The sequence below is a fragment of the Mauremys mutica genome, chromosome 4, assembly GCF_020497125.1.
Source record: "Mauremys mutica isolate MM-2020 ecotype Southern chromosome 4, ASM2049712v1, whole genome shotgun sequence".
NCBI classification, from domain to species: domain Eukaryota; kingdom Metazoa; phylum Chordata; order Testudines; family Geoemydidae; genus Mauremys; species Mauremys mutica.
Genome location: NC_059075.1, coordinates 156,725,677 through 156,753,653, shown reverse-complemented (window position 1 = coordinate 156,753,653; position 27,977 = coordinate 156,725,677). Strand labels below are relative to the sequence as shown.

The window sequence follows — 27,977 nt, the reverse complement described above, 5'->3', positions numbered from 1 at the left end:
GGGGGGCCCTGTGCCCAGCCTGTCATCGGGGGGTGGGTACAGACATGGGGGGCCCTGTCCCCAGCCTGTCATTGGGGGGTGGGTACAGACACGGGGGGCCCTGTCCCCAGCCTGTCATCGGGGGGTGGGTACAGACACGGGGGGATCCCTGTGCCCAGCCTGTCACTGGGGGGTGGGTACAGACACGGGGGGGCCCTGTCCCCAGCCTGTCATCGGGGGGTGGGTACAGACATGGGGGGGGGCCTGTGCCCAGCCTGTCATCGGGGGGGAGATACAGACACGGGGGGCCCTGTCCCCAGCCCGGACATGCACGCGTCAGACGCCGCGGGAATGAGGTTCGGCCCAGCTGGATGGAGCTGCCCGTGTGGGGCAGCCGAGCCTGGGTGGGGGGCAGGCCAGAGGCCCCTGGGGGCACGGTGTGGGCGGCTGGCCATTGCAGAGCCATGGGAACAGTGTCTGGAGCCCACAGCCCCCCCACAGCCTTGGGGCTGTCCCTGGCGGCGGGACCCAGGACGTGGGGCCGGGATGGGGAGCGGATCCATGGGGGCGCAGGGCCCTCCCGGGAGCTCTGTGCTCGTGGGCTCAGCTACACTCGCTGCCTGTCTCGGCCCAGGGGCGGCGTTTCCTAGTCCCGAGTCAGGCTCCGGGGCACCCCCCGCCTGGGGGGTTCAGCTCCGACGGGCCCTGGGGCCCTGAGCCCAGCAGCTGCAATGAGAGCAAAACAGGTGAGAGCCCAGGGGCGCCCCCCTCACTGACCTCTGCCCCCAGGCCCCGCCCCGGGTACCCCCCAGTGCCCATCTCACCACCCCCCACCCATCACTCACCATCTCCTCGCAGCTCCACGCTCCCCTCCCGGGAGGGCAGGACGCAGCCCGGCCCCCCCTCCATGTTCTCATAGGAATCGGCATCTGCGGACGGGAGCCGGGCTCAGAGCCAGGGCCTGGGGGGGCTGTTGCCCCCACTCCACCCCCCATACACACCTCATCTCCGGTAGGCTGGGAGGGGCTCAGCCCCCCACCTCCCCCTTCTCCTGGGGAGCCTCCCCCTGCACCCCTGGCCCTGGGCAGGGGCAGAAACATCTTGGGTGCAGCAGGGAGAGGGCCTGGTGTGGGGGCCCCAAGGCCAGGGATGGTCCCTGCATGCTGGGATATTGGGGTCACCCCAGGGAGGGTGTGATGGAGTAGGGGCTGTTTGTGTGGTTGATAGGTGAGAGCAGGGACTGTCTGTGTGGTTGGTAGGTGAGAACCAGGTCTGCAGCTGTAACATGAGCCTGGCCTGGGGGAGGGGAGGTCTCACCTCTGGCTGGGGCTAGACAAAGGGAGGGGGGAAGTGGAATCAGTCTTCGGTTTGGGAGCTGGGTGGTGGGTTTTCAGGGGGTCCTAGGCTGGGATCCAAGCACCCTGAACCCCCCAGAAAGGCCAGATTGAGGGGTCCTGGCTCTGAACACAAGCTGGGCTGTATCCTGTGTTCCTGTTGTTCAATAAACCTTCTGTTTTACTGGCTGGCTGAGAGTCACTGTGAGTTCAGGAAGAGGGGTGCAGGGCCGGACTCCCCCACACTCCGTGACAACTGGTGGCAGCGGTGGGATCGACTGCACCCGTGGATGGCGCTTCCTGCAGTAAGTGACTGGGGAGCAGTAAAACGAAGGGGCGATTAACCCCTGGGAGAGTGTGACCAGAGAGCAGGACTTTGCAGTAACAGGGTCCCCCGGGGGATCACAGCGAGCGATCCCAGGGGCGGAGGAGTCTGCAGCTCGACCCTGGCAGAGAGGTGGTGACCTCAAGGACTGGCACACTAGGGGTCCCCCTGGAACCCGTGGGGAGCGGCGAGCACCCCGGCCTGCGAGCAACCAGCAGGAAGATGTATTCCCAGAAGCGCAAGTGCGAGCTGGTGGAGCTGTGCAAGCAGAGGGGGCTGCGCTATGGGAAGCTCACCAAGGCCCAGCTGATTGCCCGGCTGGAGGAGAGAGATCGCAGGAATGAACCGGTCCCTGTCTCTGAGGGAAGCAGCCGGGCAGATGCAGCGCAGGCAGCAGTGTCTGTACCCACTGGGAGTGGTCAGCCAGCCGCTGAGGGCTCCCTGAGACCCCCCACCCCTAGGCCTAGGGGGAGGGGGAGGAGGAGCCCAGCTACCGAGGGCACCGTGACCCCCCCGGCCAGCAGGGGATCGGCCCGGCGAAGCTCACCCCCCAGCCGGGGATCATCCCGGCGACGCTCGGCCTCCGTGGAGCGCAGGCGGCTGGACTTGGAGAGGGAGATCAAACTGAGGGAGATGGAGATGGAGGACCGGCAGAAGCAGCGTGAATTCGAGGAGAGGGAGAAGGAGCAACAACGCAAACATGAGCTGGACCTGGCCCAGCTGAAAAGCAGGGAGGCCCCGGCTGCGGTGAGTGAGGGGGGGCCCAAGCCTACAAAGAGCTTCGATAAGAACTTCCTGGCCCGGCGTAAGGAGGGGGAGGACATGGACACCTTCCGGACGGCCTTTGAGAATGCCTGCGAGCTGCGCCAGGTTGACCCTGCAGACCTGGCTCTCACCTATCAACCACACAAACAGCCCCTACTCCATCACACCAGTGTCACAGAGTGTGGGGGAGTCCGGCCCTGCACCCCTCTTCCTGAACTCACAGTGACTCTCAGCCAGCCAGTAAAACAGAAGGTTTATTGAACAACAGGAACACAGGATACAGCCCAGCTTGTGTCCAGAGCCAGGACCCCTCAATCTGGCCTTTCTGGGGGGTTCAGGGTGCTTGGATCCCAGCCTAGGATCCCCTGAAAACCCACCACCCAGCTCCCAAACCGAAGACTGCCTCCACTCCACCCTTCCCTTTGTCTAGCCCCAGCCAGAGGTGAGACCTCCCCTCCCCCAGGCCAGGCTCATGTTACAGCTGCAGACCTGGTTCTCACCTACCAACCACACAGACAGCCCCTACTCCATCACAGAGGGGGGCTGGGAGATGGGGTGACCCAAGGGGTGTCAGGGTACTAGGGTATGGGAGTGACCCAGGGAGGGGGATCGGGGCACTGGCTATAGTGGTGACCCTTGGGATGGGGGCTCAGGGCACTAGGATATGGGGTGACCCAAGAAAGGGGGACTTGGGGTGATGAGATATGGGGGTGACCCCAGGTAAGGGGGCTTGGGGTACTGAAATATGGGGTGACCCCAGGGAGGGGAACTCAGGGGTGCTGAGATATGGGGGTGACCCCAGGTAAGGGGGCTTGGGGTGCTGGGATATGCGGGTGACCCTGAGTGGGATATTGGGGTCCCAACCCCGTTCCTGGAGCTCACCTTCCTCCTGGCTGCGGTCCCGGAGGCGCCGAACAGGGGCTGCATACAGGGCCCCGGCCATCTCCTCATAGGCCTGGGAGCCTGTGGGGAACAAGGGGGCATCAGGGAAAGGTCTGGGGACCCCTCACTCACCCCCCCCCCGGGGGAGCTCCCAGCCCCTCACCAGCAGAGCCCTCGCTGTGTCCGTCCTGCCGATCCCGCTCCGGCTCCTCACACGCACCCAGCAGCAGCATCCGCAGGTCTGGGGGGAGAGACCAGCCACTGGGTGAGGCCACTCAGCGCCCCTACAGGCACCCCGGGATACACACAAACACACACAGTGCCCCCTACAGGCACCCCGGGATATACACACACACAGCGCCCCCTACAGGTATCCTGGGATACACACACACACACACACACACACACACACACACACACACAGTGCCCCCCTACAGGCACCCCGGGATACACACAAACACACACAGTGCCCCCTACAGTCACCCCGGGACGCCCCCTACAGGTATCCTGGGATACACACACACACACACACACACACACAGAGTGCCCCCCTACAGGCACCCCGGGATACACACACACAGCGCCCCCTACAGGCACCCTGGGATCCCCTTCCCCCCCCACACACACACTGCCCCCCTACAGGCACCCAGGGATACACACACACACACACAGCGCCCCCTACAGGTATCCTGGGATCCCCCCCCACACACACACAGCCCCCCCTACAGGTATCCTGGGATCCACACACACACACCGAGCGCCCCCTACAGGCACCCCGGGATACACACACACAGCCCCCCCTACAGGTATCCTGGGATCCACACACACAGCACCCCCTACAGTCACCCCAGGATCCACACACACACAGCGCCCCCTACAGTCACCCTGGGATCCCCCCCCACACACACACACACACAGTGCCCCCCTACAGGCACCCTGGGATACACACACACTGCCCCCCCTACAGGTATCCTGGGATCCAAACACACAGCACCCCCTACAGTCACCCCAGGATCTACACACACACAGCGCCCCCTACAGGCACCCTGGGATCCCCCCCCACACACACACACACAGTGCCCCCCTACAGGCACCCTGGGATACACACACACTGCCCCCCCTACAGGTATCCTGGGATCCAAACACACAGCACCCCCTACAGTCACCCCAGGATCTACACACACACAGCACCCCCTACAGGCACCCTGGGATACACACACAGATCCCGCCCCCTACAGGCACCCCGGGATCTCCCTCCCCCCCCCTCACACCGTGCCCCCTACAGGCACCCCGGGATACACACAAACACACACAGTGCCCCCTACAGGCACCCCGGGATCCCCTCCACACACACATTGCCCCCTACAGGCACCCCGGGATACAAACACACACACACACAGAGTGCCCCCTACAGGCACCCCAGGATACACACACACAGCGCCCCCTACAGGCACCCTGGGATCCCCCTCCCCCCCCCCCACAGCGCTCCCTACAGGCACCCCAGGATAAACACACACACAGTGCCCCCTACAGAGACCTCGTGATCCACACATACACACAGAGCACCTCCTACAGACACCTCGGGATCCACACACTGTGAGGGAGCAGGGGGAAGGGCGGATGGATGTGGGAATGTTGCAGGGGGGTTACATTGGGGATGGGGGACTTCCCTTGAAGGAAGCTCCCTGAGCTGTAACCGGAGCCAGGAGGGGGGTGGGGAGAAGTGACACCGTCTGCCCCAGAGACCGAACAAAGGGAGGAGGAGCAGTGGGGAGGGAGGAGAGAGCTGCTGGAGGAAGTTTTGTTTTCAGTTTTGGGCTGGGGGGTGCAACGCAGGGAGCCCCAAGCCGGGGTCTAAGCTCTCTGAACCCCCAGAAGGACTTGATTGAGGGGTCCTGGTTGTACCTACAAGCCCTGCTTGGGACTGTGTTCCTGTCGGCTAATAAACCTGCTGTGTTACTGGCTGGCTGAGAGTCAGGGTCAATCTCAGGAAGAGGGGTGCAAGGCCCTGACTCCCCCACACTCCGTCACACACACACACACAGCGCGCCCCCTATAGGCACCGTGAGATCCACACACACAGCACCCCCTACAGGCACCCCAGGATCCACACACACACACAAACACAGTGCCCCCTACAGGCACCCCGGGATACACACGCACAGCGCCCCCTACAGGCACCTGGGATTTACCCCACAAGCACAAACACACACGGCACCCCCTATGGGCACTTCAGGATCCCCCTCCAAACACAGCACCCCCTACAGGCACCCCAGGACTCACCGCGTCACACACACCTCCTACAGGCTCCATGGGATTCACACACACACACACACAGTGCCCCCTACAGGCACCCCAGGATCCCCCATACACACACAGACAGTGCCCGCTACAGGCACCCCAGGACTCACCGCCTCAGACACACCTCCTACAGGCTCCATGGGATTCACACACACACACAGACAGTGCCCCCTACAGGCACCCCGGGACTCACCCTCCCCATATGCCCCCTACAGGCTCCATGGGATTCACATACACACAGTGCCCCCTATAGGCACCCTGGGATCCCAGACACACGCAGATCCTGGGGGGGAGACTGATCCCAAGCCCCCCACCCAGGGACCCCCACCATCCCTGAGCCCATCACCTGTTACAAGCCGCGCAGCTCCGGGGCTCAGCGGGGCGCTGTCCTCCTCCGTGTTCTCGTAACACTCGCTGTCTGCCAACAGAGGGGGCAGATCCCTGTCAGCAGCAGCCTGCGCCTGCTCCCCTCTGATGGGCTGTGGGGCTGGGGCACCCTACCGGGGTGGGAGGGGGCAAGCCCCTGGGCTGCCTGGAGTTACCAGGGATCCCATTACCGGGGCCATAGGCCAGTGTTACCAGGGGAGCCGTTACCGGGGTGATGAATGGTTGCAGGGGTGCTGTTACCAGGGTGATGCTCTGGACAAACCTGGGAAACCATTGCCCTGGGCGCGCAGATCCCCACCCACCCCCAAACCCCGGGGTGATGAGCCCCTCCCGCCCTGGGGGGATGCCTGGGAGCGGGCTGTGGCCTCCGGGCAGCCCCCCGCCAGCACCCCACACTGTTACCTTCAGAGACCTGGTCTTCGGCCCCGGGGCTCTGGCGAGCATTTGTGTAGTGGGCAGCGTCTGGGGACCGGGATGGGGGAGACCAGTAAGTGAGAGATACGGGGGGAAGCTGTGGAACTGGGGGTGCAGGGCAGGGGGCTCTGTCAGCCCAGGGAAGACCCCCCGAAACTCCACACTCAGCCCTGCCCCCCACCACACCACAGCCTCACCCCCCCCACCCCAAGATCCTGCTCTCAGCCCTGCCCCCCTCCCTTCCCCAGCCAGGACCCCGCCCTCAGCCCTGCCACCCCCCCATTCCCCAGCCAGGACCCCGCCCTCAGCCCTGCCCCCCCCCTTCCCCAGCCAGGACCCCGCCCTCAGCCCTGCCCCCCATCCAAGTCCCCCATTACCTGAAGCCCAGTTGCCTCCTGCTCTGTTCTCCTCCAGACTGTTCTCGTAGCAGGCGCTGTCTGGGGGAAGGACGGGAGGGCGTCAGGGGAGCGGATGCCCCTAAACAGGCCCTGAGCTTCACCCCCTGTGGAGACCGCAGGCCGGCTCAGGGGGGTGGGGAATGGGACCTGGGGCCTGTCCCCTTTAGGGGTCACCGGCTCCCATCCGCCCCCAGGGCAGGGACGGGCCGGCTCAGGGGGGTGGGGAATGGGACCTGGGGCCTGTCCCCTTTAGGGGTCACCGGCTCCCATCCGCCCCCAGGGCAGGGACGGGCCGGCTCAGGGGGGTGGGGAATGGGACCTGGGGCCTCTCCCCTTTAGGGGTCACCAGCTCCCATCCGCCCCCAGGGCAGGGACGGGCCGGCTCAGGGGGGTGGGGAATGGGACCTGGGGCCTCTCCCCTTTAGGGGTCACCAGCTCCCATCCGCCCCCAGGGCAGGGACGGGCCGGCTCAGGGAGGTCAGTCCCGTCTCATCCCCTCTGCAGTGGGTGGTGCAGGGTAAGGGTTGGGGAGCTGGGGGTGGTTTTGGGGGGGCTGTTACCGCTGGACTCCTTGTCCCCCATGCACAGTTTCATGTCCCCGTTGGTGTTTTCGTAGCCATCGCCATCTGGAGCCAGGAGAGAAAAACAGAACAGGTGACCCCAAGCAATGGCCCTGGGGGGGGCAGCCCGGCCCCTTCCATCACCCCTCCCCATGCCCCCATCCTGTCCCCTCCCAGCGCCCCCTCCACCCCATTGCTGCCCTGTCATGCCCCAACACCCTTCTCTAACCCCAGCTCCCCACCTCTCCTGCCCCCCACTCACCCTCGGGTGCTTGTTCTTCCTCACTGTCTGGGTGCTCATACTCCTCCTCATCTATGGGGAGAGGGGGTGTCAATGTGGGTCTTGCGCCCCCCCAGTCCCCTTTACTCTGGTCCCTCCCTGTGCTGAGCTGCCATCTCTCGCTCCATAGGGCCCTCTGGGGGTGGGGGGCAAGTATCCCCTCCCCCATCTGTCCCTGTAATCCCCCTGCCCCTCCCACCCACTGCACCCCATGCCAATCACTCCCCTGTCTGGCCATCACCCCCTTTCTGGCTCTTCCTGCCTGTGGCTGGCCCCCATTGCTGCCCCCATCCCGTCTGGGCCCCCATTACCCCCACTTTCCCCCACTATGTGCCCCTGCCCCCTCAGTACCCCCCACCCACCCCTCATCTGGCTGTATCCCCATCACACCCTGTGACACTCGATACCTTGGGGGAGTGTCCTGGAACCCCCATACTCCTCATTTGTATATACTGGTGATCTCACATAGAAAGCAGCCTTGTACGGTATCGGGGAAAGGTGATGATCTGCTGAGAGTCATTTCTCTATCCATAGATGTGTGTCGTTAGTGCATGTGAAGTTATGAGATTGTGTTGTGTGGCTGGCACTGAAACATGCTGTAAGTTGGGGAATCAGCCAGATATCAGCTCCCCAGAGGCAACAGCAAGGAAAGTAACCGACGCCCGGGTGGGTGTCGAACAACCATCACCAGCGGTTGTCCAGCAAGGGAGCTAGGATGCAATGACTCCCCTGCATGAGGCCCCACCGGGGAAATTGCTCCGCCTGGCCTGGGGACTCAGCAACGCCCCAGACAGGCCTGGACTCCTGTGTCCCAAGCTGTGATGAACTGGGGCTGTTCTTAATGTTTCCTCTGAATACATTTCATACAATATCAGGGTTGGAAGAGACCTCAGGAGGTATTTAGTCCAACCCCCGCAATCCTGTGTGGGTTCCTCAGTTTCTGGCCGACACTCTGTCTCCTGGCAACTAATGGCCAGGGCCCTTCCCCCCTGCAAGGGGATGCTAAAGTTGGGGGAGAACAAGGAGGTCAGGTGACCTCCTGGCCCGGGAAAGGAGCTGAGCAGAGAGGAGGGGCTGGGGGGTGTCAGTCTGGGGCTGGCTGGGGACGAGGAGTGGGGGCAGACGTGGGGGTCTGGCTCACTGCCCCCCAGAATGGACCCGGCTGAGGGGTCCGGCTCGCGGTACCTACAAGCTCTGTGTTAGACCCTGTTCCTGTCATCGAATAAACCTCTGTGTCACTGGCTGGCTGGGAGTCACGTCTGACTGCGCAGTGGGGGGGCAGGACCCTGTGGCCCCCCCAGGACCCCGCCTGGGCGGACTCGCTGGGGGAAGCGCACGGAGGGGCAGAGGAGGCTGAATGCTCCAAGGAGAGACCCAGGAGGTGAAGCCGTGGGAGCTTCTTGCCCTGCAGACAGGCTGCTCCGAGGGAGAGGAGGCTCCCAGAGTCCTGCCTGGCTTGGTGGGGAGCAGTTCCAGAGCAGCGCCCGGGGACTCTGTGACACAAGCACATGGACTGAGGGTGTAAAACAGACACAGGGCCCCAGGCTGGGCCTTTCTCCTGCCCCCACCTACGCTGCGAGGAACAAGGGCGCTCAGAAGACTCCAGCTGAGGGGACTGGGCCAGGTTTCCAGGGTGAAATCTGTGTACTAGGAACTGCAATATCCAGGGGGGTGAGAAAAACTGCATCATCTAGTGGTAGCCCAGTCTATAGGGTTGAGAGGTTAGACCGCAGGCTTATAGTTTATTCCTTTCGGTAACTAACTCTGACTTTTTGCCTATCACTTAATATCACTTAAAATCTCCCTTTTGTAGTCAACACACGTGTTTAACTGTTTCTCTTTACCAGTCAGTCTGTGTGAAGGGTTTGGTAAATCTGCTCCGGTTCACAAAGGCTGGTGTCTGTCCACCTTCCATTGATGAAGTGGGGAACCAATTAATAAATTTGCACTGCTCGTCTTGAGCAGGGCAAGAGGGCACATTCCTGAGGCACCGTGCTGGGAGCTGGGGGGAGCTGGCTGGTGCCTTTCTCTGGGAGCGTTCATGGGTGGCTCTGGGAGCAGGCACACAACCTAGCTGGGTGTGGGCTCCACGTGTGGTTGTGCTGAGTGATCCCTGCGCCGGGAGGGGTTGCTGCTGGTCACTAGCAAGGCACCGCGAGAGAGGGCCCAGGCTGGGGAGAGGACCCTGGGGATCCCGTCACACACCCCACCCCAATATGTGCCCACCCATCCTCCCAGTCTGTTCCCCTGCCCCCTCTCTGCACCCCACTCCTGCAGTGCTTGGAGAGCCGTGGTTGGGGGGCAGGGGGCTGGGTTGGGGTCACCTCAGGGGGGTTCTGATACTCACCCTCTGATTCGACAGTACTGATGGGCCCCTCTGCAGGCAGTGGCCTCCCCTGCCCTCTTGCATCCAGCACCATGTTCTCATAGGGCACTGCATTTGTCTGCCCGACACCTGAGAACAGGGGCAGGGTCAGAGCGGGGCCCCCAGAAGACGCACAGTGAGGGAAGGGCGGCACGGGCAGGGGGCGTCACACCAGCTGGCCTGGGCAGGAGCAGGGGAAAGGGGGTCAGTGCAGACAGATGTGGCAACTAGCCATCCCTGGGGTCGAGCCCCACAAGCCCTGGAGCTGGAAAGAAGCAGGGCATCAGCACGTCCCTCCCTGGGCCGACCGTGGGGACGCAGCCCCCTGGGTGACCGGCGTGAGGGTACACAAGGCAAGGGGGGCTCTGCATTAAGACAATGCCTATGATCCAGTCGCATGCTTCAGGGCTGTGGCCTGTCACGTGCAGGGTCAGGAAGGAACTTGCCCCCCTTTTGGCTGGCTGGATTCTCAGTTTCATTTTCCCCTTCCTGTGAAGCACCAGCGACCGGCCGTGCTGGGGAGGGGACACCGGGCAGGCGGGCTCTGAGGGGGGTCAGAGAGCCCTCCCGGCACTTGGCTGGTGGGGCTGGCTCCCGTGCTCGGAGACACGCTCATGGCCCTTGGCAGGGTCAGGAAGGATTCTTTCCTCAGGTCAGATTGGCTGGGACACTGGGGGGCCGTGGGCTGCTGCAGGCGTTGGGGCACCCCAGGCTCCCCTATTCTCTGCCTGGGGCCAGAACAGTTCAGCCTCCTTGGGACTAAACCACTTCAGTGCAATGGGTCCGTATGGGGGGGGGGGGTTACAATGGGCTGTGAACCACAGGGAGTCAGGCTGACCCAATAGGCTCTTTGGGCCTTGATCGCTATGAAAATAGAGGGGGGCACTCACCTGGGGGGCAGGGTGCTCCTGTAGAGGGTGGGGAAGCAGGGGGGCAATGGGGTGTGGGGGACAGTCACCAGCTGTGTTCATAGGGGCAGACTGTTCTTGCGGCAGGCAGGGTGTGTGTTGGGGGCCAAAAGGAGCCGTCGGGGTGTTGGGGGACCCAGCGGAGGCAGGGGCCACACACTGGGGGTGTCCGCTGGGGGCAGGATGTTCCTGTGGGGGGCAGGGGCTGTTGGGGGCTGGGTAGAAGGTGTTGGGGGGCAGGGGCTGGGGGTGCTGAGTAGAAGGTGTTGGGGGCAGTGGCTGTTGGGGGGCTGGGGGGCTGGGTAGAAGGTGTTCGGGGGGCAGTGGCGGTTGGGGGGCTGGGGAGCTGGATAGAAGGTGTTGGGGGGCAGTGGCTGTTGGGGGGCTGGGTAGAAGGTGTTGGGGCAGTGGCTGTTGGGGGGCTGGATAGAAGGTGTTGGGGGGCAGTGGCTGTTGGGGGGCTGGGGGGCTGGGTAGAGGGTGTTGGGGGGCAGTGGCTGTTGGGGGGCTGGGGGGCTGGGTAGAAGGGGGCACTCACCAGCGATGTCTGCAAGGGGCAGGACATGCCCGTAAGGGGTGTGAGCCCCGTTCCCAGTCACCTTGAAAAACCTGGAAATGGAGTAATCATCACGGGGAAATCAGAATCACAAACTCCCCCCACACACCCCTGCCACCGCCAGGCAGAAACCCCGGCCCACCCTGCCCCCCACCGCTCCCAGAGACCCCACAGACATCGTGTGGGTCAGAGACATCCTGTGCCCGGCTGCCAGACACCCCAGAGCCTCCCGCCCAGCCAGGGACCCTCCTGCTTCCAGCAGCCCCCTCCCCACAGCCCACACAGACCCCCCTTCCAGCTCCCAGAGACACCCCCGTCCCGCCCGGGACACAGACCCTCCCTCCACACCCCAGGTAGCAGGTTCTCCCCACCCAGGTCACCTCCTGGCCGGATCCATCAGGCGTTTCCTCCTCCTCCTGGTCTGCAGGGCTGGAACCGGACAGCACAGGGTGGTGAGGGGGGCTTAGGGGGACCAGCCCCCCCAACCTCAGCCACCCCCCCAGTTCCCCCAGTGCTCCCCCCCAGCCAGCCCCCCTCCCTCCCTCACCCAGCCAGCCCCCCCTGCCCCACTCAGCATCTGTTCCACTCTGCCCCCACCCGACCTCTTCTCCCTATGGCCGGGGTCATCACCCCAGGACTGAAGGTACCGTCTGAGGGGGAAGGCGCCCCCCACAGTGGGGACCCCCCCCCCGGAGCCCGGAGCCCTGAGCCCAGTCACACCCACCCACCCCACAGCACAGAGCGGGCTGGGGGAAGGTCTGCAAGGAGGGACTGAGACGTGGGTCAGGATTGGGGGTGTCCCAGCCCCCCACTCACCTCGGCGGATCTGGTAGTATCCAAACAAGGAGGCCAGGCCAAGAGCAACGTATCCAAGTGCCGCAGCCCCCACGATCCAGGGCTGCCACCCTCCTGGGCAGAGACATCGTCACGGGCCTGGCCTCACCCCCCCATGTCCTCCCCATATCCCCCGTTACTGCCCCCCTTTACCCACCCCCACTAATACCCCCACCCCCTGGCCAGAGACATCGTCACGGGCCTGGCCTCACCGCCCCCCCCATGTCCTCCCCACATCTCCCCCGCTACTGCCCCCCTGTACCCACCCCCACTAATACCCCCACCCCCTGGCCAGAGACATCGTCACGGGCCTGGCCTCACCCCCCATATCCCACCTGAGTCCCCCCTGCTACTGCCCCCTGTACCCACCCCCACTAATGCCCCCAACCCCTGGGCAGAGACATCGTCACGGGCCTGGCCTCACCCCCCCATGTCCTCCCCATTTCCCCCGTTACTGCCCCCCTTTACCCACCCCCACTAATCCCCCCACCCCCTGGCCAGAGACATCGTCACGGGCCTGGCCTCACCGCCCCCCCATGTCCTCCCACATCTCCCCCGCTACTGCCCCCCTGTACCCACCCCCACTAATACCCCCACCCCCTGGCCAGAGACATCGTCACGGGCCTGGCCTCACCCCCCATATCCCACCTGAGTCCCCCCTGCTACTGCCCCCTGTACCCACCCCCACTAATGCCCCCAACCCCTGGGCAGAGACATCGTCACGGGCCTGGCCTCACCCCCCCATGTCCTCCCCATATCCCCCGTTACTGTCCCCCTGTACCCACCCCCACTAATGCCCCCACCCCCTGGGCAGAGACATCGTCACGGGCCTGGCCTCACCCCCCCATGTCCTCCCCATATCCCCCGTTACTGTCCCCCTGTACCCACCCCCACTAATGCCCCCACCCCCTGGGCAGAGACATCGTCACGGGCCTGGCCTCACCCCCCCATGTCCTCCCGATATCCCGCGTTACTGCCCCCCTGTACCCACCCCCACTAATGCCCCCACCCCCTGGCCAGAGACATCGTCACGGGCCTGGCCTCACCTCCCCATGTCCTCCCCACATCTCCCCCGCTACTGCCCCCCTGTACCCACCCCCACTAATACCCCTACCCCCTGGCCAGAGACATCGTCACGGGCCTGGCTCACCCCTCCATGTCCTCCCCACATCTCCCCCGCTACTGCCCCCCTTTACCCACCCCCACTAATGCCCTCACCCCCTGGCCAGAGACATCATCACGGGCCTGGCTCACCCCCCATATCCCACCTGAGTCCCCCCCACTACTGCCCCCCTGTACCCACCCCCACTAATGCCCTCACCCTCCCGGGCAGAGACATCGTCACGGGCCTGGGCTCACCCCCCATATCCCACCTGAGTCCCCCCTGCTACTGCCCCCCTATACCCACCCCCACTAATACCCCCACCCCCTGGCCAGAGACATCGTCACGGGCGTGGCCTCCCCCCCCCATGTCCTCCCCTTATCCCCCGTTACTGCCCCCCTTTACCCACCCCCACTAATGCCCTCACCCCCTGGCCAGAGACATCATCACGGGCCTGGCTCACCCCCCATATCCCACCTGAGTCCCCCCCACTACTGCCCCCCTGTACCCACCCCCACTAATACCCCCACCCCCTGGCCAGAGACATCATTACGGGCCTGGCTCACCCCCATTTCCCCCCCACTACTGCCCCCCTGTACCCACCCCCACTAATGCCCTCACCCTCCCGGGCAGAGACATCGTCACGGGCCTGGCCTCACCCCCCATATCCCACCTGTGTCCCCCCTGCTACTGCCCCCCGTACCCACCCCCACTAATGCCCCCAACCCCTGGGTAGAGACATTGTCACCCTCCTGCCCCACAACCCACCCTCCCCCCCAGGTCACTCTGCCCCCTACCTGTGCGGGCCGTGACCCCTCCCCCCCGGGTCACTCTGCCCCCTTACCTGTGCGGGCCGTGACCCCTCCCCCCGGGTCACTCTGCCCCCTCCCTGTTCGGGCCGTGACCCCTCCCCCCCGGGTCACTCTGCCCCCCTACCTGTGCGGGCCGTGACCCCTCCCCCCGGGTCACTCTGCCCCCCTACCTGTGCGGGCCGGGACCCCTCCCCCCGGGGTAACTCTGCCCCCCTACCTGTGCGGGCCGTGACCCCTCCCCCCCGGGTCACTCTGCCCCCCTACCTGTGCGGGCCGTGACCCCTCCCCCCGGGTCACTCAGCCCCCTACCTGTGCGGGCCGTGACCCCTCCCCCCCGGGTCACTCTGCCCCCTACCTGTGCGGGCCGTGACCCCTCCCCCGGGTCACTCTGCCCCCCTACCTGTGCGGGCCGTGACCCCTCCCCCCCGGGTCACTCTGCCCCCCTACCTGTGTGGGCCGTGACCCCTCCCCCCGGGTCACTCTGCCCCCTACCTGTGCGGGCCGTGACCCCTCCCCCCGGTCACTCTGCCCCCCTACCTGTGCGGGCCGTGACCCCTCCCCCCCGGTCACTCTGCCCCCCTCCCTGTGCGGGGCCTGTCCCCTCCCCCGCCGGGTCACTCGGCCCCCTACCTGTGTGGGCCGGGACCCCTCCCCCCCGGGTCACTCTGCCCCCCTACCTGTGCGGGCCGTGACCCCTCCCCCCCGGGTCACTCTGCCCCCCTACCGGTGCGGGCCATGACCCCTCCCCCCCGGGTCACTCTGCCCCCCTACCTGTGCGGGCCGGGACCCCTCCCCCGCGGGTCACCACGGCCCCCTACCTGTGGGGGCCGTGACCCCGCCCCCCCGGGTCACTCTGCCCCCTACCTGTGCAGGCCGTGACCCCTCCCCCCCCGGTCACTCTGCCCCCTTACCTGTGTGGGCCGTGACCCCCCCCCCGGGTCACTCTGCCCCCTACCTGTGCGGGCCGTGACCCCTCCCCCCCGGGTCACTCTGCCCCCTACCTGTGTGGGCCGTGACCCCTCCCCCCCGGTCACTCTGCCCCCTACCTGTGCGGGCCGTGACCTCCAGCTCCACGGCGTGGCTGTGGTTGCCCCGGACACAGCGGTAGGTCCCGGCCTGGTCGAGTGTCACTGCCGGCAGCACCAGGGCTGCCCCGGTGTCCAGGGTGAGCTGGAACTTGGAGGCTCCATAGCGCCGAGCTACCAGCTCCACCAGCTGCTGCCACGAGACCCCCGGGCCCAGCCGCTTCCAGGCCAGGGAGCCTTGGACCCAGGCGCCCGGCATGGAGCCATTGCAGGGGAGCCGGGCCGTGTCCCCCGCCAGCACCGAGAATGACGGCTCCCCTGCGGGGGACAGGGACACTCAGGGGCGGGACGGGAAGGGCCTGGGGGGTTGTAGGGCAGGAAGGCAGGAGCAGAGGGCAGGAGGCGATTGGGGTGCCGGGGTGCGGGAGGAACTAGAGTTGCCAGGTGTCCGGTTTTTGACTGGAACGCCCGGTCGAAAAGGGACCCTGGTGGCACTGGGCAGCACCGCTGACCTGGCCATTAAAAGTCCGGTTGGTGCAGGCTCCCTGCCCGGCTTAACGCAGCTCCCGGGAAGCGGCAAAATGTCCCTCGGCTCCAAGGTGCAGGGATGGCCAAGGGGGCTCCACGCGATACCCCCACCCCAACCACCGACTCTGCACCTCCCATTGGCTGGGAACTGCGGCCAATGGGAGCCGTGGGGGCAGTGCCTGTGGGCACGGGCAGCACGCGGACCCCCCGTCCCCTACACCTAGGAGCCGGAGGGACATGCCGTCTGCTTCCCCAGAGCTGTTTGATGTCAGCACCACCCGGAGCCTGCAACCCAAACCCCCTCCCACACCCCAACCCCCTGCCCCAGCCCGGAGCCCCCTACCACACCCAAACTCCCCCCCCAGACCCCTCACCCCCTCCCGCACCCCAACCCCCTGCCCCAGCCCGGAGCCCCCTCCCACACCCAAACTCCCCCCCAGAGCCCACACCCCCTCCCGCACCCCAACCCTCTGCCCAGGCCCTTGAGCCCCCTCCCACACCCAATCTCCCTCCCAGAGCCCACACCCCCTCCCGCACCCCCACCCCCTGCCCCAGCCCAGAGCCCCCTCCCACACCCAAACTCCCCCCCAGAGCCCACACCCTGCACCCCAAACCCCTCATCCCTGACCCCAGCTGGAGCCCTCAGCCCCCCAACCCCAACCCCCTGCCCCAGGTGTGAGCGACCTACCACACCCAAACTCCCCCCCAGAGCCCACACCCCCTCCCGCACCCCAACCCCTGCCCCAGCCCTGAGCCCCCTCCCACACCCAAACTCCCCCCCAGAGCCCACACCCCTCCCGCACCCAAACTCCCCCCCAGAGCCCACACCCCCTCCCGCACCCAAACTCCCCCCAGAACCCACACCCCCTCCCGCACCCCAACCCCCTGCCCCAGCCCTGAGCCCCCTCCCGCACCCAACCTCCCCCCCAGAGCCCACACCCCCTCCCGCACCCCAACCCCCTGCCCAGCCCTGAGCCCCCTCCCTCACCCAAACTCCCCCCCAGAGCCCTCACCCCCCCCCGCACCCAAACTCCCCCCCAGAGCCCACACCCCCTCCCGCACCCAAACCCTCTGCCCCAGCCCTGAGCCCCCTCCCGCACCCAACCCCCCCCCAGAGCCCACACCCCCTCCCGCACCCAAACTCCCCCCCAGAGCCCACACCCCCTCCTGCACCCAAACTCCCCCCCAGAGCCCACACACCGCACCCCAAACCCCTCATCCCTGACCCCAGCTGGAGCCCTCAGCCCCCCAACCCCAACCCCCTGCCCCAGCCCGGAGCCCCCTCCCTCACCCAAACTCCCCCCCAGAGCCCACACCCCCTCCCGCACCCAAACTCCCCCCCAGAGCCCACACCCCTCCCGCACCCAAACTCCCCCCAGAACCCACACCCCCGCCCGCACCCAAACTCCCCCCCAGAACCCACACCCCCTCCCGCACCCCAACCCCCTGCCCCAGCCCTGAGCCCCCTCCCACACCCAAACTCCCCCCCAGAGCCCACACCCCCTCCCGCACCCAAACTCCCCCCAGAGCCCACACCCCTCCCGCACCCAAACCTCTGCCCCAGCCCTGAGCCCCCTCCCGCACCCAACCCCCCCCCAGAGCCCACACCCCTCCCGCACCCAAACCCTCTGCCCCAGCCCTGAGCCCCCTCCCGCACCCAACCCCCGCCCCAGCGCCCACACCCCCTCCCGCACCCAAACTCCCCCCCAGAGCCCACACCCCCTCCCGCACCCAAACCCTCTGCCCCAGCCCTGAGCCCCCTCCCACACCCCAATCCTCTGCCCCAGCCCGGAGCCCCCTCCCACACCCAAACTCCCCCACAGAGCCCACACCCCCTCCCACACCCAAACCCTCTGACCCAGCCCTGAGCCCCCTCCCACACCCAAACTCCCACCCAGAGCCCACACCCAACCCCCTGCCCCAGCCCGGAGCCTCCTCCCACACCCAAACTCCCTCCCAGAGCCCACACCCCCTCCCGCACCCCAACCCCTGCCCCAGCCCAGAGCCCCCTCCCACATCCCAACCCCCCCCAGAGCCCACAACCTGCACCCCAAACCCCTCATCCCTGACCCCAGCTGGAGCCCTCACCCCAACCCCCAACCCAGTTTGGAGCTGCCTCCCATTCCAAATCCTCAGCCCGACCCCCCAGCCTGGAGCCCCCTCCTGCACCCCAAACCCCTCATCCCTGGCCCCACCCCAAAGCCTGCACCCCCAGCCAGAGCCCTCACCCTCCCTTCACCCCAACCAGTGAAAATGAGCGAGTGGGTGAGGGTGAGGGAGAGCGAGCGATGGGGGGGGGGGAGGAATGAGTTTGGGGGTTTCAGAGAAGGGGCAGGACAAGGATGTTCAGTTTTCTGCAGCTCTAGCCGGGGGCACAGCAGGGTCCCTCACCTCCCAGGTGCAGGTGCACAGTCCAGTTCTGGCTCCCGGCCTGGCACCGGTACTGCCCGGCGTCCCCTGATTCCAGCCTCTCGATGAGCAGGGTGCTGCCGTTGGGCCGATGCCGAGGGCCAGCGCGGTCAAACCGGTGGGTCCCGTTGTTTGCATCCCTGAACCAGTCCACAGCAGTGGCATTTCCCGCGGCGCAGGGGAGCACGACCTGCCCCCCCTGGGTCCCAGAGATGTAGCGCTCCCCTGGCAGGGGTGAGAGTCAGCTCAGACCACAGCCCAGCCCCGTGTCCACCCCAGTCTCTGCCCTCTGGAGCAGCCCCCAGGTCCCCTGCTGCCTGCCCCCTCCTGGAGCAGGAGGAGCGGAGGCGAACTGAAAACATGAGCTGGAGGAGAGGCGGGGCAAGAGGACCTGCCACGGGGTAGGTGGGGAGGGACCCCGAGGTGCCAGTTCTGCAGGAAGCCTAGATGCCAAAGTTCCCCAGTGTAATGGGGCGGGGGGAGGGAGGCTATCGATTCCTCCCACACTGCCTGTGAGGAGGCCTGTGATTCGAATCAGGATGACCCAATGGACAGGCACAGCTGTGATGGGCTGAACAAGGCCTCAGGATTCTGCCACCCCCATCCCAGGAAAGGAGCGGTGGAGAAGTCCTCCAAGAGGCTTAGAGTGATGAGGAAGCAATTCATCAGAGTATCCGGGGGGAGCCGTGTTAGTCAGGGTCTGTAAGAGCAGCAAAGAGTCCTGTGGCACCTGTGGCAAATTGCCGGTACGGTTATGCTGGGTCTCGCGCTCTCTCTTCTTTGGGGAAGGTTCAGGGCCCCATTGCTTGCCTCTGAACCGGTGTTTTTAATTACCCCACTAGTGTCCTTGAGGAGGGGAGTGGAGAGGGAGGGACCTGGGCCCACCCTCTTCTCCAGGTCCCGACCCAGGGGCCCTGAGGATAGTGGTGAACCACTAGAACTGGTGGTTCCTTCCCCTGGGCTACTTCCCTCTCCTGCCCTTCAGCTTGTGGGGGCTTCCTGCCCTCCCTCTGCACAAGCCAGGTGCCCCTTACCGAGGGTCTTGGACTTCTCAGCCCACCGCAGCACTCCTCCAAACTGTCCTTTGTCTCTCTTCAAAACTGTTCTCTGCTCCAACTCCTTCAAACCACTCTCTGTTCCAACCAAGCCTTCCTGCTCCAACCCCCACACTGTCTGGCTGAAGCAGGGGGTTTATATCATGTGACTGACTGCTGGTGCTCTAATTGGCCTCAGGTGCTCTAGTTAATCTATAGCAAACCTTCCTCCCCTTGCAGGGAATAAGGCTCCCTGCTAACACTCTCCTGCTGCTCTCTGGCCATGCTGTATCACACACCTTATAGACTAACAGACGTATTGGAGCATGAGCTTTCGTGGGTGAATCCCCACTGCGTCGGATGCATCCCACGAAAGCTCATGCTCCAATACGTCTGTTAATCTACAAGGTGCCACAGGACTCTCTGCTGCAATTAATCAGAGGGGCTGCTGGAACGTCCAATCAGGGGCCAGGAGGGCCCTAGAAAAGGAGCTGCAGATGACAGCTGTGGTTAGTTGCTTTGTGACGCTGGAGCAGAACGGAGTGTGTGCCTGGCTGGACGAGCAGCTGGACCAAAGACAATCTGCTGGCAGGGACTGGGGGAGCGAGAGGCTCCTGGCTGACGGCTAGGACTGAGCCAAAGACAGTTTGCTAGCAGGGACCAGGGGAGCAAAGAAGAAGCTCCTGGTTGGCTGTGGGGACTGAGTAAGGACGTAGCCCAGGGAAGGCTGCAAGAAAATCGTGTCTCCAGAGAAGCAGCCCTGGGGATATGGCCCCATACCCTGGATGGACTATTTAAAGTCCAAAGCCCAGGGAGGGCTAGAGAGACACCACCAGAGGGGCACTGAGATAGGCCCCGGTGGACTGTATAAATCAGAAGGGGTCTGTTCACATGCAGACAGTGTGTGTGACTCAGCCAGAGGACTGAGTCGCTGAGAAACCACCGAAAAGGGTCACCAGAACTAAAGATCACAGATGTGCTCAACCAGAGAGGGTACTCGCAAGAGGTGGGTGCTGACCCCGTTACACCCCGGGGCCCTTGCTTGGTCCCAAGGCCACTGGAGTGTTCAGCCAAATGGCCGGTGTACAGTCCGGGGACTATGAATGGTTCAAACAGGCTTTGTTGCTTAAGTTTGAATAGACCCCTGAGGCAGACAGGAAAAGGTTCCGGCATGTACGAGAAACCCCAGGTGTCACGTACAAGGAGGTTGCCACCTTGCTGGGGGAATATCTCTGCAAGGGTGTAGCAGGGTGGACCCTGCTCCTGCCCTGAGGGGTTTAAAAGCGGCCTGGCAGGGCTTGAGAGCGGCTGCTCTGAAAGCTGGGCTGATTGGGGCAGTGGCTGCAGCTGGGCCACACCCCAATCAGGTCCAGCTGGCCCCTATAAGAGGCTGTGAGCCAGAAGCCCAAGGACAGTCTCTCTCTGCCTTCAGAGAGAGAAGGGCCTGGCTGCAGGGAGCTTGAGACTGGATACCTGAGTGAAGCAGGGCTGGGGAAAGGCTGAGGAGCTGGGGAGCTCCAGCCTGGAAAGCCCCAGGCTGTGGCCTAGCGAAGGGCCAACAGGTACTGGGGGTTGCAGAGGGCAGCCCAGGGGTAGGCCAAGGCAGCAGGTCCAACCCCAACTTTGCCAGTGATGAGTGGCTGATACTGCAGCCTGCCCCAGAGTGTGGGGCTAGACAATGACTGGCAGTAGCCAAATACTGAGGCAAGGTGGGGATAGAGGGTGGGGGTTCCCTGAGGAGGGGAGACCCAGAGAGAAAGGGGTTACTGCCAGGGGGCAGCACCCCATGTGAAAGGGCACCGGGTCCAGGGAGGGACATGGGGGCCTGAAGACAGGTGGATCACCGGCCTGCAGAGGGCGCTCCAGCGCTGGACAGAGCTAATTCCCAGAGTCACCAGCAGGAGGCGCCGCGGGGGTGATTCCAACCCATTTACAAAGGGGGGAAAGGGTGCAGGGCCACTCCTGCAGAGGATGGGTATAATCGGGTGGGATTGGAGCAGCTGTTGAACGTCTGCCCTCAGAAGCACAAAGACCTGAGAAGTGCAGGTACTCTAGCAGCAGAGCGGGGAGGAACCCACATCGGTGACTTGGAAGGGGAGTCGCCCAGAGGCCTCTCAGAGGTGGGACTCCAGGAAGCCCAGTGCACGGCTGCCCACGAATGCTGGAGCAGGCAGACCCCCTCCATGGGTCCCGAGAGACCTGAACTGTAATTACTGCAGTGCAAAAGGGTACCAGGTGGTGCAATGCCCAAAGCAAAAGGAAATCTTGGCCCAAGAGAGCCTGCAAAGGGCTAACGTGGCGAGGGAGGTGTCACAGAGTCCACGGGCGATGCTCTGGAGCTGCTCCCCACCAAGCCAGGCAGGACTCTGGGGAGCCTCCTCTCCCTCGGAGCAGCCTGTCTGCAGGGCAAGCAGCTCCCACGGCTTCACCTCCTGGGTCTCTCCTTGGAGCATTCAGCCTCCTCTGCCCCTCCGTGCGCTTCCCCCAGCGAGTCCACCCAGCGGGGTCCTGGGGGGGCCACAGGGTCCTGCCCCCCCACTGCGCAGTCAGACGTGACTCTCAGCCAGCCAGTGACACAGAGGTTTATTCGATGACAGGAACAGGGTCTAACACAGAGCTTGTAGGTACCGCGAACCGGACCCCTCGGCCGGGTCCATTCTGGGGCCCAGCGAGCCAGACCCCCACGTCTGCCCTCACTCCTCGTCCCCAGCCAGCCCCAGACTGACCCCCTCCAGCCCCTCCTCTGCTCAGCCCCTTCCCCGGGCCAGGAGGTCACCTGATCTCTTTGTCTCCAACACCTTCAGTTGGCACCTTTGCAGAGGGGGGGGCCAGGCCATCAGTTGCTAGGAGACAGAGTCCCAGGCATTCAGGTGCACTGGCCCCTTCCTCTGCAGCAATCCCACCCCCTGATCCCACCACCTGGATACTTAAGAACTGCAGAGGGGACACTGAGGCACCAGCACCGTGTTCAGAGCGAACATTCAGAACATTCCCAGTTTGTCACAGGAGGACAGCCTGTAATGCAGGCTCAGAGCCAGCTGTGTCTATCCCGACCAGCCAGCTCCTGGGGCAGAGCTGGCCAGGGGAGGGGAGGAGGGAGACGGGCTTCTACTCCGAGCCCACTTGATGCCTGAGCCCAGGGGTGCACAAGAAGACGTCTCCCAGTGGGAGTGGAAGGTGGGGGTCAATGGGGAGCATTCATGGGATGGAGAGATTCTGGGACCGAGAGACTCTTGTTGGTGTGGAACAACCCCCCAAGGGGCTGTGTAACTTGGGGGGAAGGCTCCCCAACAGAAGCCATTCACCTGCCGATAGCTCAGATCCCGCACAGACACAGGAAGGCTCGGAGGGGGACCGGGGGGGCTGGTAGCTGGGGTCCTTCAGCACATCCGCTTTGATGTACTCTTGGGAAGTGACTATGTCTCTCTGAGACAAGATCCAGACCTGGTGTCTGTAACCCCCGGAGAGCTAAAGCGAGAGAGCCCGGATCTCAGTCCTCCAGACGGGGGCCAGGAGAGGGCTCATTCCACAGGGGAGCATAGGGCAGAGCCCAGTGGGGCAGTCGCCACCTCATCCCCATCGAAGTAGATGGGAGGGGGGCCGGGGGCACTGGGACACGGGCGCTGAGGTGATGCAGGCACAGCTGTGTGGTGCCCAGTGCAAACCCAACCCTGAGGGGGGTCGTCGGACCCTCCAGGTTACGGTGCCTGTAAGAAGGGTACATCTGAAATGGGGTCCCCAAGGAGGTTGGGGTGCCCAATCCGCTTCCAGAGGCGGTGCTGACGGGAGGATGGGTCGGAGAACAGGCCAGACAGCGCCCGCCTGGCCTAACACCAGCAAACTACCTGGCAGGGGACGTAACACCTCCAATGGGGTGTGAGTTACCAGGGACAGGGCTTAGCAGGGCTGAGACCGAGGCTTTGTCCCGTGGTGGAGAAACACACACAGCAACAGGGGCCGGGCCCGGACCCCAGCAGCTGAATTCCAGATCTAGCAGCAGAAGGGTCCCGCCTGGAAGAAGCTGAGGGCCCTTGCAGGCCACGGTGTTGCAAGACCCTGGGGGAGGATCGGCGGGAAAGATCCATGTGAGAGAAGGGACCCGGTACCGGGAAAGGGCTCCCTGAGGGAAAACACAACTTTGGGGGATCAGGAGGCAGCTGGTCGTCCACCAGAAGTACCACGGGTGGTAGTACCTGGCTGCGAGGTGCCTCTCTCTAGAGATATGGGGCCAGCACACCGGGCAAAGGCTGCCCAAGAAATGCACAGGGGCCCACCCTTTCGAGCTGGTGTCCGGAAAGAGAGCGAGGGGTTCCTTCGGCTGGGTGAGGGACGGCTGGGAGGGGAAGATGAAAGGCAAATTCTGGGGAAGGCTCACGGAGCTCATGGGTTTGGCCAGGGAGAATCTAGCCAGGGCCCAAGGGAAGGGCTGGTAGGACAGCCTGCTGGTTCCTATGGCACCGGGCGGTGGGAGGGGGCTTGTTGTTGCACAGGAACAAGTGTGACTCGCCTGGCAGCCGGGACCCCGGACAATGGCCTGGAGATGGGGGACCCAGCGACTGGTGACCAAGATGCTCAGCCCACCTTGGCAGTCAGCCGGTTCTGGCCAGTGGGAGGAAAATGGCTGAGGAGAGAGGACCCTGGTGACCTGACCAGCCAGTTCCAGCCAGAGGGGAACAAAGGACGGAAGAGAGAGGACCCCGGTGACCTGTTTGCCTGGGACCAAAGACAAAGGATGAGGAGGGGCCAAAGGGGGGATGATCTTGGGGGCTCAGCTGGAAGGAGGGGGTGGCTGTGCTGGAGAGGGAGAGCAGCCGGAGCCCACCTGGATTGGGGCGAGAGCTAGATGTGCTGGGCTGAGGGAGGCCAGGCCTGAGGCCGGAGAGTTTCCTGCGCTGGGTTCAGACGCTCATTAACCTCCTGTGTTACACTGGCTGAGTCACTGCAGGCTAAGGATCAGGGGGCATCGTTCCCTCTGGGGGTGGGAGCCCTGGCGGGTGCCGAGCGAGTGGACTCCCTGAGGGGCCCACGGCAGAGACAGGTGTGCTGAAAGCTCAGCGGTGCGTTTCCAGGCGGTGGCGGGGGCACCGAGAGAGAGTGCGACCTTCATGGGGGGCTGTCACGCCCAAGGGGGGCTGCTCCCAGGGGCCATACAGAGCCGAGACAGGGGACCTTTGAGTCCCTGACACTGCCCCCTGGATCTGCCCCCCTCCTCTCACTGGATCAGCCCCCTAACATTCCCCAAAACACTATCTGCCTCCTGGATCAGCCCCCCACATCTGCACTCCGCCCCGCACCCCACTGCCTGCCATGGCTTAGTCCCCTGGGCCAGCCCCACTCCTCCAGTGCCTGCCCCCTAACTCCCCACCCTGCCCTCCAACCACCACCTTCCCCCCAGTCATCTCTTCCATCCAGACTTTGCCCCACTGCCATGCCCCCCACCTCAGCCCCTCCACCCCCCCCCCGGACTCACGGCTCCCTGGCACGTTGAGCAGCACGTTCCCCCCGCTGTCCCCGTCCCACTGGCAGCTGTAGACGCCTGCGTCCGAGGTGGAGACGTTGGGCAGCACCAGTGACCCCTGGGCCCCGATGCCCATCCTGGTGTGGGGGGGCGGCTCCCCCAGGGTCACGTTCAGGCTCAGCAGCTCCTGGCCCCGTGGGTCCCTCCACAGCCAGGAGAGTGACAGCTGAGTGGGGGGGTCCCCATACAGAGCTCCGGTCCCCTCACAGGGCAGGACTGCAGCCTTCAACTCTGGGGGGGGGGGGAAGAGAGACATAAATGGGGAACCAGCCTCCTCCGCAGCCATGGCCTCCCAAGCCTCCCCCCTCAGTCACAGCCCCCCACCTTTCCCCAGCCCCACCGTGGCCTGATCCACAGACCATCCCCCTCACCACGGCCCCCGGTCCAGCCACCGCCTGGCCCATCCTCCACCCGTCACAGCCGGCTCGCCAGCCTCTCCCACACGCCCCCTGGCTCCCCCAGCCCTGAGACATCACCGGGCCCAGCCCTGGCCCAGACGCTCCCCTGCTCCCCCCTTAGCCTCCTCCCAGGCCCCAGGGCCTCAGCCTCCCGCCACGGTCTCCCTCAGCCACTGCTTCCCCCAGAACCTCCCACCTGTGGCGCTGACCCGTCTGGCCGACTCCCCCTGCCTCGGGGGGGCCCCGATCCCGGCCGCCGCCACCCAGCCCAGCAGCGTCAGCAGCAGGAGGCAGCGTAGCTCGGGCGCCATCCCCTTGCCCAGTGCAATGGCCCCGCGGCGCCTGGCGAGGGGAGGGCCCCACGGCTGCTATTTCCAGCAAGGCCTTGTGGTTTGGCGGGCGGGTGGGGCCCTGGACCATGACGTTCTCGGCAGAGGGTCCCAGGGGGTAGCTGGGGCCCTGCAGCTGGTGGGGAAGGGTCATGGGGCTCCACAGCGGAGGGGTGCCAAGAGGGGGGTGCAGCCCCATAGATTGGGGGGGTGTTCTCTGATCAGAGGGGCGAGGCCTGAACGCCCCTGGGATTTCCTGCCTGTGACAAGGCATTGACTGAAGGGGACAGGAGATGGGGGCAGACCACATCCCCTGACCCCATCTCCCCCCTCCATATCCCCCACCTTGTGACCGCCCACCCTGTCTTGCTGCCCCACATCCTGTGTCCCCTCTCGTGGGTAGCTCCACCTCATCTTCCCCAGCGTGTCCCCTTCAGCCCATCGAACCTCTACCATGCTCCCTGTCTGCCCCAGGGCAGGCCCTGTGTCTGTGAGTGTCTCTCTCTACCCGGCCTCCACATTTCCTGGCACGTCCCTGGGGAACTCTGGGTTGGTGTAAACACCCTTGCAGGTGCACTAGGAGCGGTGGTGGGGGGGGGGTGCAGGGAGGGGGGCTGCTTTCTGCCCGGGTGATCAGGCCTGATGTTCTCACCATGTCCCGAGTTCTCCCTAAATCCTCAGCTCCTGGAGTCAGGGATTGGCAGGGGAATCCCAGCTCTCACTGGCATAGATGGGGCGGGGGGGGGCGGGGGCTGGAAATGCTGCCTCTGAAGGTTCGGAGACCAGGCAGCAAATGCACATTGTTCATTAGTGAAGGGGGGCGGGGTAAGAACAGCCTGTGATTCCTGGGTCTGATCCTGTGATTTTCAGGCCCAACCCCACAAAGGGGGGGAGATGCTAGGGTCTGTGTGGGTGGGTGGGGGGGGGTAGTTGTCAGGGTCCCTAAAGCAGTGGCTGCCCGAGGAATATGGTTGCTGGGGGTGATTGCTAGGGGGCAGTTGCCAAGAGGATGTGGTTGCTGGCAGTGAGTGGAAGGAGGAGCTCATTACCAAAGAGTGGTTGTGACAAAGTGGGTTTTTCCTCCCTATGTTATACGTGAGCATATGTGAGTCTTACTATTTTGCATGAATGCTGTGTGTGCCTCAGTTTCCCTGTGTGCTGCACCAATACCTCAGTGGAGGGAATAGGGGTGTGTGACTTTTGCTGAGACTCTTGGGGGCAGGTGAGGTGGCTCCAGCTGCCAGTACATAAGTGATGGACGTTGCTCTTCATAACCTGAGACCCAGGAGGGGGTGCCAGCAGGTGACACTTTGCCCGGGAAGCGAGACAAAGACCAGAGGAGGGGCAATGGGGGTGTCAGGGGCCAGGCAGCTGGAAGTCAGTCATTTTCTGCTGGCTTGGGGCTCAGGGGGAGGTCCAGGACCCTGGCTCTGGGCTCCCCTCCCCATATGATGGACTTTACTGAATGTTCCTGATGTTTGTGCTAACAAGCTCTGTCCTATACTGTGTTCCTGTCAACTAATAACCCGTCCATGTCACACACAGTCTGAGAGTCCCGACTGGCTGCAGAGTTGGGGTGCAGGGCTCTCTGGCTTCCCCAGGAGCCCAGCCTGGGTGGACTCGCTGTGGGAAGCGCATAGTGTGGAAGGGGATGCTGAATGCTCCGAGGTCAGACCCAGGAAGCCAAAGCCATGTAGGCTTCTTACCCTGGTGACTCCTGACTGGCTTCATTCGAAGCAGTTCCAGAGCATTGGTCCTGTGACTCTGTACTCAGTTGCCAGGGGGATGCAGTTGCCAAGGGCAGATGCCAGAGGTGGTTACCAGGGAGATTTAGTTGTCCAAAGTGGTTGCTGGGGTTGGTAGCTAGGGAGAAGCAGTTGACTGGTGTGGTTGCAGAGAGGAATGGTGGTTATGAGGGAGAGGCAGTTGCCAGGGGGGTTGCCAGGGAGAGGCTGTTGCCAGGGCTGGTTGTTGGGGGGATGCATTTGCCACGGTGGTAGCTAGGGAGAGGCGGTTGCTGGGGTGGTTGCCAGGGAGAGGCTGTTGCCAGGGCTGGTTGTGGGGGGGGGTTGCCAGGGAGAGGTGGTTGCCAGCGGGTTGCCAGGGAGAGGCAGTTGCCAGGGTGGTAGCTAGGGAGAGGCGGTTGCTGGAGTGGTTGCCAGGGAGAGGCCATTGCCAGGACTGGTTGCCGGGGGGATGCAGTTGCTGGGGGGGTTGCCAGGGAGGGGGCAAATTGCCCCATTTCCCCCCCCCTGCTCCCCTGGCAGCCCTGGCCAGGGCTCGTTGCCCGGGGGCTGCGGTTCCCAGGGGGGTTGCCAGGGCGAGGTGGTTGCCGGGGGGTTGCCAGGGAGAGGCCGTTGCCAGGGGTGTTGCCAGGGGGGATGCAGTTGCTGGGGGTTTCCAGGGAGAGGCGGTTGCCAGGGTGGTAGCTAGGGAGAGGCGGTTGCTGGAGTGGTTGCCAGGGAGAGGCCATTGCCAGGGCTGGTTGCCGGGGGGATGCAGTTGCCAGGGGGAATGCGGTTGCCAGAGGGTTA

At 64.5% G+C, this 27,977-nt stretch overlaps 1 protein-coding gene across 2 annotated transcripts; it reads right to left on the bottom strand.

The window, feature by feature from the left end:
- Positions 1-174: 174 nt before the first annotated feature.
- Positions 175-27,423, bottom strand: LOC123367991 (B-lymphocyte antigen CD19-like). 2 transcript variants are annotated; one of them, XM_045012401.1, is made up of 16 exons: positions 27,150-27,423; positions 24,669-24,947; positions 18,147-18,389; positions 15,249-15,545; positions 12,271-12,363; positions 11,835-11,883; positions 11,437-11,507; positions 9,973-10,080; positions 7,608-7,658; positions 7,346-7,411; positions 6,765-6,824; positions 6,376-6,435; positions 5,933-6,004; positions 3,449-3,526; positions 3,286-3,366; positions 175-705 (listed from the first exon to the last, which is right to left on the bottom strand). In XM_045012401.1, the coding sequence occupies exons 1-16, from the start codon at positions 27,172-27,174 to the stop codon at positions 626-628; spliced, it is 1,713 nt and encodes a 570-aa protein (XP_044868336.1). In that variant the 5' UTR covers positions 27,175-27,423; the 3' UTR covers positions 175-625. The 2 variants fall into 2 exon arrangements, with proteins under 2 accessions (XP_044868336.1, XP_044868337.1); XM_045012402.1 differs by lacking the exon at positions 7,608-7,658.
- Between the last annotated feature and the right edge of the window lie 554 nt (positions 27,424-27,977).

What these genes read in the sequence shown, in the direction of transcription:
- LOC123367991 (XM_045012401.1), bottom strand. Translation starts at nt 27,174, where the DNA reads ATGAAGCCAGTCAGGAGTCACCAGG. An exon ending in GGAGGTCACGGCCCGCACAG is followed by an intron (nt 12,364 to 15,248) that starts GTAGGGGGCAGA and finishes GTCTCTGCCCAG; the next exon opens with GAGGGTGGCAGCCCTGGATC. An exon ending in CTGATGGATCCGGCCAGGAG is followed by an intron (nt 11,508 to 11,834) that starts GTGACCTGGGTG and finishes CTCCATTTCCAG; the next exon opens with GTTTTTCAAGGTGACTGGGA.